Raw genomic sequence first — 11,811 nt, forward strand, 5'->3', positions numbered from 1 at the left:
TTCATTTTGTGCACTGGTGCCAGACCAACACTGGCATTCATAGACATAACGAACTGCTAACTCAAATATGTGGTCATTTTCATCAGCCATAGATGGATCTGCCTCAACGGATGCAGAATTTAAGGGTTAAATTAAGCCCTTATCTCCTTCCCAACCCCAAAAGCATCTGTGTAAACCTGTGCAAAGAAATTCACCATTTTAGCTGGAGGCTTTGGCTTCTGCTGAAGAGCTTTCTTGGCCTTTGCTGCAGCAGCTTGAGCCTGGTGAATCCGTTCTGCAAATACAAATTAATGGTTAGAGCTCCTGAACGCAAGCAAACCGAGTTAAGAAAGAGGCCAATTCACAACGCTGAGTTCATCTTCAGCCAATAAATCAAACATACATAGTCACATGCAAAGAAAAATATCAAGTAAAATTAGCCAAAGAGGCTCAAAATAAGACACATAAGAAGTTGCGAATGTACATACATCTGCACTTCTTGTACAAGGGATGCTATTTTTCAAATAAATACTGCAAACTGACACACTGGTCTGCAAGACTGGATTTAAGTGCTGATGGGCTAACATTAGCAAATTGACTAGAGAAAAAAGCTAGACTGACAAATTATTGTTCATTATCCAGCTTGACTGAAGAAGCTCAAGAGATTTATAAACGTTTTCAATTCTTAAGATATCACCGAGCCAGGCTTACCAAACTCTTCCTCACTCCTGTCCCGGTGCAGGTAGATCCACAACTTGCGTCCAATATCATATTTCACACAGGGATCTTTCTCATAATGCAATCGATCCAGAGCACCACTAACAACAGTATTAACCTGAAAGTTCAGAATTCACAGAATTACAAGATGTCCCTGGCTGGGCTAGTCAAAAGCCACAAACAGAAAAGTAATCCTGTTTGGCATAAAACCCGAGTAAGCTGCTAGCAACCTTAATTTGAGTAAGAACTGACTGAGAGCAGATGTTGTAGCATACGATGCTGTTTGCCACTTTGAATTAAACGGAGCTGCCACCAAAGTTGAAAGCTCTGAAAACCACCTTCTTCTGAACCTAAAACGTGAGTTAATTCTGTGGCTTTTCTAGCTGTTTTTTCATCATCCAGAGTTCGCTGCAGATTTGCAGCAGCTCACCAGAGTAGTACACAGCTCCCTTTTGCTAATCAAAGCAGCGTAAAAATTATTGGGTCTTAGCCACTGAATACTGCCCGGGTCTGCGCAGTGTATTTTTAGGAGAATCTGTTAGAGGCCAGACGTGACATCCAACTTACTTGAGCGCTTGTGACATCGGGAGCTAGGAACTGGGAATCTTTAAGTAGCTCACAGATTTCAGCACGAGTTCCTTCTCCATTAGGAAGGCGAGCAGCAGCATCACGAACTAAAACACAAAATCACAGCCTGTACTTCCAGCCGTAGCTAGGCAGCTGTATTCAAGTACTTCAGCAGATACGTCTCTCTTATCCTTGCTCTCGTAGTGCCTACTTGCTCACTAAAATCTAGCCCCCGTGATCCCTCAGAGACACGAGCAGAGATTATAAAGGGCCATTTTAAAGTACATCAACTGTGCCGGCTTTTGCTAGGAGTGATGAACTTGGGGAACAGCACTGAACGCCAGGATGACTTCCCAATGCCCCAACTTCACAACAGTGTACTGAAACCACCACTCTTCGTTTTCCAGTTATCTGAGCCTTAGCTTCAGCCAGCCCCATGGACTCTCCTCTCTATTTCCCATTTTCTCTCAGATCAACAGGAACACACAGATGCCTTCTTTTCTAGTTATTCCTGCTCCCAGCACTTCATGACTTCTATTCCATATAATTCATTTCTTCTTCGCTTATGTCATACCCGTCTGCCCACCTTTTCCCTTTATAATGTGGATTCCTAAAGTCATTGTTTGGGGGATCAAGGGAGCCTTTTTCTTTTTAAAAAACCAATTTTTTTGGCCAACATCTTACCAAGGGACAAGATGGTGACATACGCTGGTCTGTCTGAGCGCAGGAGGGAATGCTCTCGGGCTTTGTTTAATGAGGTTTCCTTGTCAAACACCCCCTTCACAGGACCAACAACTGACTCAAAGCCATGCATACGGAAAGTGAAAGCTTTGTGGGGCTGGCTGTAACGGTAACGTTCCTGTATTTGGAAACAAGAGGACTGAATTTAGAAAGAAACATATAAAGTCTTACAGCTTGTGCTACGTTCATGTTCTAAGTGAAGTTATTCTCATCCTCTAGAGAAAGGTTTTTTTTTTAAATTAAAGGCTCAAATACTGCTGTATAAACTTATTTGGGATCAAGACAAGCACAAACTACTATTCAAGCAGAATATAAAGTCTTAAAGCTTGTGCTACGTTCATGTTATAAGTTAAGTTATTCTCATCCTCTAGAGAAAGGGGGTTTTTTTTAAATTAAAGGCTCAAATACTGCTGTATAAACTTATTTGGGATCAAGACAAGCACAAACTACTATTCAAGCAGAATATAAAGCACCACCTAACCCAAGCGTGCAGGTGCAATACACTGGGAACATTAAGCAGCTGCACAGACTAGAGAGCTGCCAGAGATAAACCCTTCTGCCCCACAATCACCCCTCTCCCCAGCAACAAGCCCTCTCTTCCTCCTCTAATCTGGTAAAAGAGAGATTTCCAAAATTTAACCTGGATGTTCTAGCACGCACCCAGCACACGTACCCAGGGAGAAGAATCGTCATCATGTGTTTACCCTACAACACACACTTGCATCTACTCCAGACAAGATAACTAAGTGTATGGGTGCACTTACTGCCACTTGTCTTCTGCTCATACTCATACATGCCCAAAAAATACAGAGACAAGTCATCCTCATAGGCAGAGGAGGCAGAAAGGTTGGCACTACCAATTTCAATTAATTTTGCCCAATACTCACGGGAAACACACGTGGTTTTGAAGTAAGCAGCTAGGCTATATTGTTAGCAAGTTTTACGTAAGGCCAAGATACCTACTTCAAAGCAGAAGAAACATACTAAGTCTTTACATTAGCAAAGTTTGTGTAGACTATAAAACTGCCATCCCATAAAAATTCTCTTGTTTTAGTAGCCAACTGTTTCAACATGTGCATTTAAAATTAAGATCCTCTTCTTACCTGCTCCTGAAACACACGCTTCTCCTCTCCAGTGCTAGGTCGGACTACATAGTCAGTCCTTCTGAAACAAAGGTCACCGTCAGTTTTGAGCAACAAGCCCACAACGGTCCCAAAGAACACCCCAAAGGATTAGTCACCTCATCCTTCCTGCAAATTTTTCTGAACAAATTCTGAAAGCATTTATGATAATATAAATAACTCCTGGAGAGATCTTAAAATATGCTCTATGCACTACCTGAAGGTAAGCAAGGACTGTAAATAAACTCATTAATCAGGACAAACGTTAGATTACAGGTTTGCTCTGATAATATATGCAAACCTGGAGAAAATCAGTTGACTTTGTGAAGTCTAGTTACCACTTTATAAAATCAGACTATCAAGTTCCCTCCTGCCCCATGATGTAAAATCTTTCTCTTTTAAGCAACCAGCCATTCAGATCCAGAGGCACGAGGATCAAACTTCATAGCTTCAGCACGCACTGCAAAAGCTTTCAAGCAGTATTATGTACTTACACTCTGGGAACCGGTGTTGTGGCATCTGAGCTGTCTTCATTTTCCTATCGAACAACAGAGAAATGTCAGTCTTGGATAGAACTCAGTCAGGTTTTGTGCTGCTAGAAGGTGATTTTTTTTCTGACTCACTTTGAAAAAAGTCTGGTCTTTGGTCTCCAACCAGAGCTGAAACAGTGCTGCCAATTCCTTCTCGTGATCTTGGCAAGTACCTAGTCCGAGACATCAGGAAAAATAGGAAATATAAGTCCTTTATTTGTTATGAAGCCGGCTGCTTGTACTTCCCAGTCACGTCCTACTCCTTTCCCCCCTCTATGCATCACCAGTCACAAGGCATCTTCCACACTTCACAGATGCTCCAATTTCAATACCTGAACACATCCAGGCTTAGGAAAGTGCTATAGCCTAGTTATTCTCCTGTGCTGGCACAAAGGACGGTGCTTCAACTCCTGGCACAGCGGGCAAGATACTGTTCGAGGTGCAACCACCCGATACTTGCAGATGGTTCCCACTCTCCAAAGTAATCCCAGTCACTGAGGCCACGAGCAAAAACACATGCCTACATAACCTCCACCAAAAACTACAAAAGGGACCAGAGGAATAGCTTCCGGACTCCCAGTTTCAGCCTGCAGGTACGATCACTCGAATCACAATAGCTAAGAGCAGAAAGTTCTGCCTAGCAGCTAAATGAACAAACATAAACACCAGACATCTGTAATTCAGTCAGTATGAGCCCAGGCACACGGATTATCCATTTTCTCTTTGGCTCCCATTTTTAAAAATGAGAATAGTATCAGCTTGCCCCACAGAGAAGCTTAATTCATTTATAATTGTAATAATTAAAAATTACTCTGAACAACTGGAAAGTATGTTCGACAGAAGGGACAATACGAAGGTGTCCAGACAGATTTGAAGGGTACATAAACATAGTTCAGCAACAAAGAAATACAGCCCACTGCCTTTGCTCGCTTATTCTCTGTCTGCTGCCGCTGACTTGTGAAAACTTCGCATTCAAAACACATCTTTGCTCAGCTAAAAGAAAAGAAAAGGCCTAACCAATGAATTAACAGCTCTGTTTGTCCTCCTCTCTGGGCTGCAGCAAGCTGAAAAGTAAAGTCTTGGAGAAAACAACAAACCTTTACTGCAATAGAAATCATAGAAGAGCACAAGATACTCACCAAGCAATTTCCACTGCTGAGTTTTTTCCTTGAATTCAACAAAAGGTGAGAAGCTGGAAGGAACATCTACAATGAAAAAACGTGCATGTCAGAGACATCATACAATCGTCCGACCCCCCGAATCCTACTGTTGCAACGCAAGCTGTTGAGTTAGACTCATAATGACAGGTAAAGCATTTTAAGCGATTATGTAAGTGCATCCCTAAATTTACACTTGCCCAAAGGGAAGGTCAGCATCTCAGAGTAACAGTGCAAGCACAAGAAAAGAACAGAACAGGATAATGCGTCTTTCATCTACAGGCTGTCAGATGAGACCCTGTTCATGCTGTGAGGCACCAGGAACTGTTCCTGTACGGTGACTATTCCCGAGCTCAAGGGAAGCCACCTCAGGATTTACAGTACTCACTAGCATTATGGAGAACATTAAGCATCCATGCTGCAAAGGCCGCTAAAATCTACACTGTTTCTCCCTTTAAAATTTCCCACTAAGCAAATGAGAACCACAGAATAATTTAGTTTGACAGGAACGCCTGAAGATTAGCTGGTCCAAGCCCCAGGTCAAAGCTGGGCCAACTTCATGCTCCCAGTGGACTGCTCAAGGCATCATCTAGTTTATTTTTTATTATCTCCAAAGACAACCACAACGTCTTCGCACCGGGAACAGACGGATTTCTTCCTGCTTCAAACATCCCACCTGAAACGCGTGATCTGAACAGGAGAAACTGTCTGTCTAGAGGCAATTTCACACAAGTTTTCACATACTCGGGACTCAAGCAGGGTCTTATCGTCTATCCACATGTAAAAACAAGTCTACCACAATCAAGAAATGTAAGCCATAAAGCCTATCATAGAAACGCTGTCAACAATACCATGATTTATTGCAGTGATAAATTAAAAGTTTATTTGAGCTACAATATAAACCAGCACTGATTAGAACTGAGGTACAAACATCATTAGTATTTTTAACAGCCATTCTTACCTCTGCTGTCACCTGTCAAGTACTGCAAGGCAGGTAAAACCAGTTCAGACCAGTTAGGAGCAAAGGAGAACCAGTTATTTAGTGCGCTGGCAGGAGAAGATTGCCAATCTAGAACTTTATCTTCAAGCTGAAGAGGAAAAATAAACATTCTGTTAAAGATCTCACACTTTAAACTATGGCTGTTTTAATAGAGAACAAAACAGCTAAACACAGGCTGGACAAGATTGTTAAGTATATAAAAAAATCACCTGACTTTTTCAAGTTACCATAACATGGTATTTCACACAACAGATATCAAAAAGGGGAATAAACCTCCCCATCATCTCTGCCCATAATACACAGTATATATCTAACCATCATCTAAAGAATGGGTGCGGAAAGATTACAGATTCAACTGCCTAAATTTACGAAACATGTTAAAACCAGAATGCGGTATGCGCTCCCAAAGGGTTTAGTTTCTTTAATATGTAATCTACATCTTAATATAACTTATAGCAGGACAACTCTGGAGAAAAATCACTATTACACAGCTATAAACCCCTCTATCCCTTAACCTTACTTTCTGCAAAGATTCCTAGATAAGCGGGTGGTTCCTTACCACAGAGAGAGTAGCAGGTCCTTCCAGAAACAGTATCTCCAAAAGCAGGAAAAAGAAGCTGGAAGATATTTCATTGATTCCAAGGCATGGCTTCATGTCTTCCAGAGGTCTTCAAAGGAAAGAGAACACAAGCAGCCTAAGTCCCCCGAGTATTCACTCACCTTCACGTACCAAGATGAACACCACACATTTCACACATCCCATTCTGCACAAAACCAAAGCCTGCAAAAGTCCCACACGAATCTGAGCTGCGACATCTGTTGCTCTCTCCAAGGCGTTCAGGGCCCCTTGAAGCACTTACTCCTCTTTGACAGACGACAGAGGGATGGGGGAAGGATCCTGAGACATCGGTGGGATTCCATCCGCATTGCTAAGAGAGTCAGCCAAATCTTCCATCTCGGATTTCATAATCTTCAGCTTTTTTTTCTTCTTATCTTCCTTTTCCTTCACCTTTTTCTTGAGGGTTGCGAGGTCGAATAAGGCTTTAGATATGATAAAAGGTGAGAAGAGTAATTAGAAAGTTTCTTACCATATTCCAGCAAGGCATAAACTAACCACATATGTAAACATACATTCAGAACTGTATGTAGTGTCCACGTACTCACACATCACTCATTCCATCTTCCCAGTCATTTCCACGAATCTTTATTTTTCTCCTCAATGCACTGTGTTTAAATAGAAAACCTCTAGTTTTTAAACCACCGTATATGAAATTAGAAAGGCAAAGGCAACCGCTTAGAGCAGAGATACAAATTAACTTTCATCAATTAGTTGGAAGCATCTTCTGTGGAAACCAGAGTTGTCTGTGAGCAGCTGATACGGAACAACTCACAACCCCAGTGTAGTTAGTTAGCTATGTGAAGAGCAAAAGGACACAACGATCTATCAAGACCTCCTTCCTCCTTAGCTTTTCACACACACAGGATACCCTACATTCATGCAGAGCACAAACACAGCGTCCAAGCCACCGACCTGCTAAGGAACCCTTCCGGCCAGCATTTACTCGAGTCATAATGTCCTCAAGAGTCAGGTCTGTCGTAACTAGATCGGGGTGGTCCTACGCAGGACAACAGGATAGAAATTAAAATTGGGAATGGACAAAACGTTAAGATAGCAACAAGAGTACAGAAGATAACCCAAGTACTGAAATGCCCCAATCTTATCCGGGATCAGCTTATAAAGTTATTTACTGCAATAAAAGTTGGTAAGTCTTCTAACCCTGAAATCCAAAATTTTATCTCTCAAAAAAACATTGCGAAAATTACAAAATCCTTCTAAACAGATAAGCACAAACAGGAGTTGCATACATAGGCTGACAATTAAATACACGTTACAACAAAGGGCTAAAGGGAGGTTGCGCACAAAAAAAGTAGCAATCATTTTGTCACCCAGAAGTACCCTGAACTTTACGGCCAACAGATAAAAGACCAAACAGATAAAATGTAGTCCCACCCCCCAGGCTTCTTGACATCTTACAGGTTGACGTTTTCGTTTCTCATGGTGCTTCTTCAACATCATCTTCAAATCACTTTCCCCAAGTTCTATCTTGTCTGCAACGAAAAAACACTCAATTTGCACAGTTTTCCATTATTGTCACTTTACAGATTCGAATGTCATTTCCTATCCATTCCCACTTTCAACAATCTCCAAATCTCACTAACTAAATTTTCCTTATTTGAACATCAGTCTTTTAATCAACCGATTTATTTCAATGCTTTCTTCCTTGGGTCATCATGGCTGATGCCAGTATGGAGTTGAAAAGAAGTGAGAACCAGCTGTGCTGCACAAAGGGTTTGCAGACCTGATTACAGTAACCTTAGGAGGGATTCCCTCGGCACATATGCCAAAATATTTTGAATTGGACTATGCTAACGATTCAGTCATTCAATGCAAAATGTAACAGAAAAATCAGTAGTATCACACAAACTGTAGACCCTTGTGTTAAAATGCTACCCCTCCAATGAGAAAAAGATTAAATAAACCAGGAGAAGAGCCAACTGCTTTGCAGACTGCAAAAATGAAGCATTACAAGATTTCCCATCAAATAACAGATTTTCAAACTGACTTCTTGCAGGGTCTCAAAGTAATTCTCACCCCTAAATCCGTATTGACCCCTAGTCTGGTTCTTACCTGCTGTTTTCATGTCCAAGGTTGACAACGTGGGGATCACTCTCAGGGGAACTGGTGGACTTGGACAACGTGCTGGAGAACTTGGAGGCCAGGAGCTTAGATCTAAGAGAGAAATAAATTTAGGTCTGCAAGACCCAGCACCAATCACATAATTCTATTACCCCGTGTTCATTAGATCACAGCCGATAAAACTGGAGTCCGGTTTCCATTCTTCTATCAAAGACGCTGTCCCGACATGAAAAATTCGTCTTTCTCCACTCACACCTCAAGTCTTTAGTTTAGTTCAGGGCGTTACCTTCTTCATCAGAAGATAAGGTAGTATCTCCACATTCCTCTTTCACTTCCCTCAGAATCTTCAAGTAGCGCCGATGCGTCCGTCTGTCTCGTTCTTCCGTGTCGTACGTCGGTGAGACGTGCCTTCTCCTCAGGGTCATATCAGGGCCTCCTTTCCTAGCTAAATCCAGCAAGTGCTGGGAGATGAGATATGTGTGACATTAGCTGTCTCAGCTACGGTGTCGTAAGCTAGAACAGATAAGCTCAACTCTCATACTCTCATCACGTTTAACACGTGGAGTTGGTGCAGTAAACACCTCAGCTCTTTATAAGGTAACCCTTACAAAGTATCAGTACCTGTCTCATATGAGATTTTAAAACCAGCATTTTAAGACCACCATTTAAAGGGGGAAAAAACGCAAAGCAAAATTTCTGCACTTTCTCACCTAATAATACTTCACTGTCATTTTATGTGGACTGCTGAGAAACTCATGATCGGTCTGAGATCCACTTGTGCAGTTTCCATGCCAAATACGTAATACAGACATGGAATACTGTCTCATTCAAAGAAAACATTTTACCCCTTATACAGAAGAAATAACTTCCTACGCACTGCCGTATTCTTTTTCCCGTATCACTGTGGGGTGTTTATAAAGACAGATTTTCATCTTCATCCATACATCCCATACGTTTCAACGTCTAAGCGTAATGAAACGATAAGCAGGCAAGTATTTACAACGAACACATTTCAGTTGGTAATAATTAGCTGACAACCGTATCCACAGAGGAAGACCTCATCAGGGATTTACAGGCATCAGAATCAGTTTTCTCTCTATTCTATACCAGTCCCCAGTGAAGCTGGAGAATTCATTCAACTACGTATTTTGCAACATTACTTGTTTCAGAACGACAGAAATGGTAGAAAACGAAGGCAGAAAGACCTGTTAATAGGACAGTAAGGTGTAAAGGGGCAAATGCAAAAAGCAGGGAACAAGGTGGGCATGGAAAAGAGATACTATACACAAGCGAGAGCTATGAGAATTTCAAAACCTAAAATTTGCAAACACAACGTTTCTAGTGTTCTCATATTACAAGGGACACTGGAAAACCAGAAACTCATTAGTGTGAATGAATGAATGAAGAAATTCATTAAAGGAAAGATCTCTGAGAATTGTGAATGCACAAATACCAAGACCCTTTGTTGCAAAGACAACCTATTCATTACGGAACACAAAAAAGCAATGACTGCACCCCGAAGACACTCACATTGCGGGAAGCGAGGATCTGCTTGAGCAGTCGGTAGAAGTACTGCTGCTGAGAGCTCAGGTAGCGTTTGTACTGGGACTTAAAACAGAGCTGACGGTATTTCACAACTTCAGGATTAAAGTGCCCATCTGTAAGAAAGAGGTAAAAAAACACTTGAGTTTTCATCAGCTGCTAGTTGAGAACTTAATCCCCAAAATACAGAGAACTTTATATTACACTCGCTCACCCCGAAAGAGTTTCTGGGCGATGTGCAGTGGATTTCCAAACCGGAAGTTTTCACCACTGAACAAGGCAGAGATGAGTTTGTTCTGATGCTCTCGGTTGTTTTCAGGAAAGTGAGGCAGGAATTTTTTTAGGTGGTCTTGCTGCGCATCTGTCAGGACCTCCTGCCACGTAGCCAAGCTGACAACTTCAAAGAAGATCTCAGGCTAAAGAAAGCAAAAAACAATAGTGAAGAAAATGTATTTGCGTCCTCGACAATTTCCTAGCTCTTACGGCTTTCTGTGCTTAAATAACACAAGTCACTAGACAGCATCTCACCAAATGCAGAAAACAACAGAGCATAAAGAGGAAAGTGAGGAAATTAACGACACTGCTAGCAACAAGCAAATGAATTTAAAACTCATAGGAACAAAACTTTCTTAAGGGTCATTTTAAAATAAGAGAGATTGTCATCTAGAAAAAGGACATAACAGAATGGTTTTAAAAGATGTTTTCCTGAGATTAATCAAAGCCCTTTTTGACATCTTTTCCAGGACAGTCAGAAACATTTCTCCTCTTTTTAGTTTGCTCAGTAAGCCCCACAAAGGGAGTTAAATGCACTGTTTATCAAGGCTCTGAAAAGGTAAAGTATCTTAGCGCTACTCACGTCCTCCAGAAGGTCCTCAGGCAGACTAACTCTGGTGGCACCCAACATGCAGTCCTCCATGATGCGTGTCCCATTTCCTTCCCCGCAGGGTCCCAGCTCCAGGGGGTCCGTCAGCATGTGATCCAGAGAGTCCATTCTTTATCCTCTCCCGCTGCTGAACAAACGCGACAAAATCCTCAACAACCGAAAAATCCCAAGCCCAGCCACATCCCCAGCCGAGGAAGAAACTGAGAAGCCCTGTTTGATGAAGCAGTTGTTTAAACACAAGTTACAGAATTGGGCCCTGAGATACGTAAGATATTACAGCATTAATTTACTGTTCAATTTCAACGCGAATCACGCCAACAGAGGAATCTTTTTTACCGTACCCCGGTACAGGCAGACTGGAAAGTACAGGTGACCCATTTCATTTTGCTTCCCACCTGCAGAAGCTGTTGTCAACAGAGCTAAATGGATGGGCCTTGAGCAACCCGGTGTCCCTGCCCACGGCAGGGGCCTGGCACTAGGTGATCTTTAAGGTCCCTTCCATCCCAAACCATTCTATAATATGCCACGAAAAACCGCACCTAAATCCTAAAAGTGGTTTTAACGTGCAAAACCGAATCGTGGCTCTAAGGTAAGATTTCTCTCGGGTTGAATGTGCAGCTATGACTGGGCCAAGAGCCCTGTTCCCCTCAAGCACGATTTGGAACAGCTGTGCAGCTCTAGGCTGGGACGAAAGCCCATGAACATAAACGAAGAAGAAAATAAAACCCAAAACACCCTTAAAACCACGTCAGACATTAAGAAACCACAGAAAAATAACTCATTTCATACCCGCTACGTTGGCTCTGGGCGCAACACCGGCGTCTCGACGCGACAGCGCTTCCCGGCTCCCCTCTGAGGTGAGAGCCCCCCCTCCCC

General features: G+C 42.2%; 1 protein-coding gene across 1 annotated transcript in view; it reads right to left on the reverse strand.

Moving 5' to 3' along the window:
* The window catches only part of NFRKB (nuclear factor related to kappaB binding protein), a 17,040-nt gene extending 5,962 nt beyond the window's left edge, over nucleotides 1-11,078 (reverse strand). Inside the window, exons 1-18 of the mRNA XM_009702976.1 lie at nucleotides 10,909-11,078; nucleotides 10,267-10,468; nucleotides 10,041-10,168; nucleotides 8,797-8,971; nucleotides 8,502-8,603; nucleotides 7,848-7,921; nucleotides 7,344-7,428; nucleotides 6,673-6,853; nucleotides 6,372-6,480; nucleotides 5,774-5,900; nucleotides 4,795-4,860; nucleotides 3,749-3,828; nucleotides 3,620-3,663; nucleotides 3,108-3,168; nucleotides 1,948-2,122; nucleotides 1,264-1,370; nucleotides 691-814; nucleotides 195-274 (exon numbers count right to left, since the gene is read on the reverse strand). Of these exons, the coding sequence (XP_009701278.1) occupies nucleotides 195-274; nucleotides 691-814; nucleotides 1,264-1,370; nucleotides 1,948-2,122; nucleotides 3,108-3,168; nucleotides 3,620-3,663; nucleotides 3,749-3,828; nucleotides 4,795-4,860; nucleotides 5,774-5,900; nucleotides 6,372-6,480; nucleotides 6,673-6,853; nucleotides 7,344-7,428; nucleotides 7,848-7,921; nucleotides 8,502-8,603; nucleotides 8,797-8,971; nucleotides 10,041-10,168; nucleotides 10,267-10,468; nucleotides 10,909-11,043 (2,055 nt within the window). The 5' untranslated portion in view covers nucleotides 11,044-11,078. The remainder of the gene's footprint in view (nucleotides 1-194; nucleotides 275-690; nucleotides 815-1,263; nucleotides 1,371-1,947; nucleotides 2,123-3,107; nucleotides 3,169-3,619; nucleotides 3,664-3,748; nucleotides 3,829-4,794; nucleotides 4,861-5,773; nucleotides 5,901-6,371; nucleotides 6,481-6,672; nucleotides 6,854-7,343; nucleotides 7,429-7,847; nucleotides 7,922-8,501; nucleotides 8,604-8,796; nucleotides 8,972-10,040; nucleotides 10,169-10,266; nucleotides 10,469-10,908) is intronic.
* Between the last annotated feature and the right edge of the window lie 733 nt (nucleotides 11,079-11,811).

Source organism: Cariama cristata, unplaced genomic scaffold, assembly GCF_000690535.1.
Source record: "Cariama cristata isolate BGI_N322 unplaced genomic scaffold, ASM69053v1 scaffold15616, whole genome shotgun sequence".
Taxonomy (NCBI): Eukaryota; Metazoa; Chordata; class Aves; order Cariamiformes; family Cariamidae; genus Cariama; species Cariama cristata.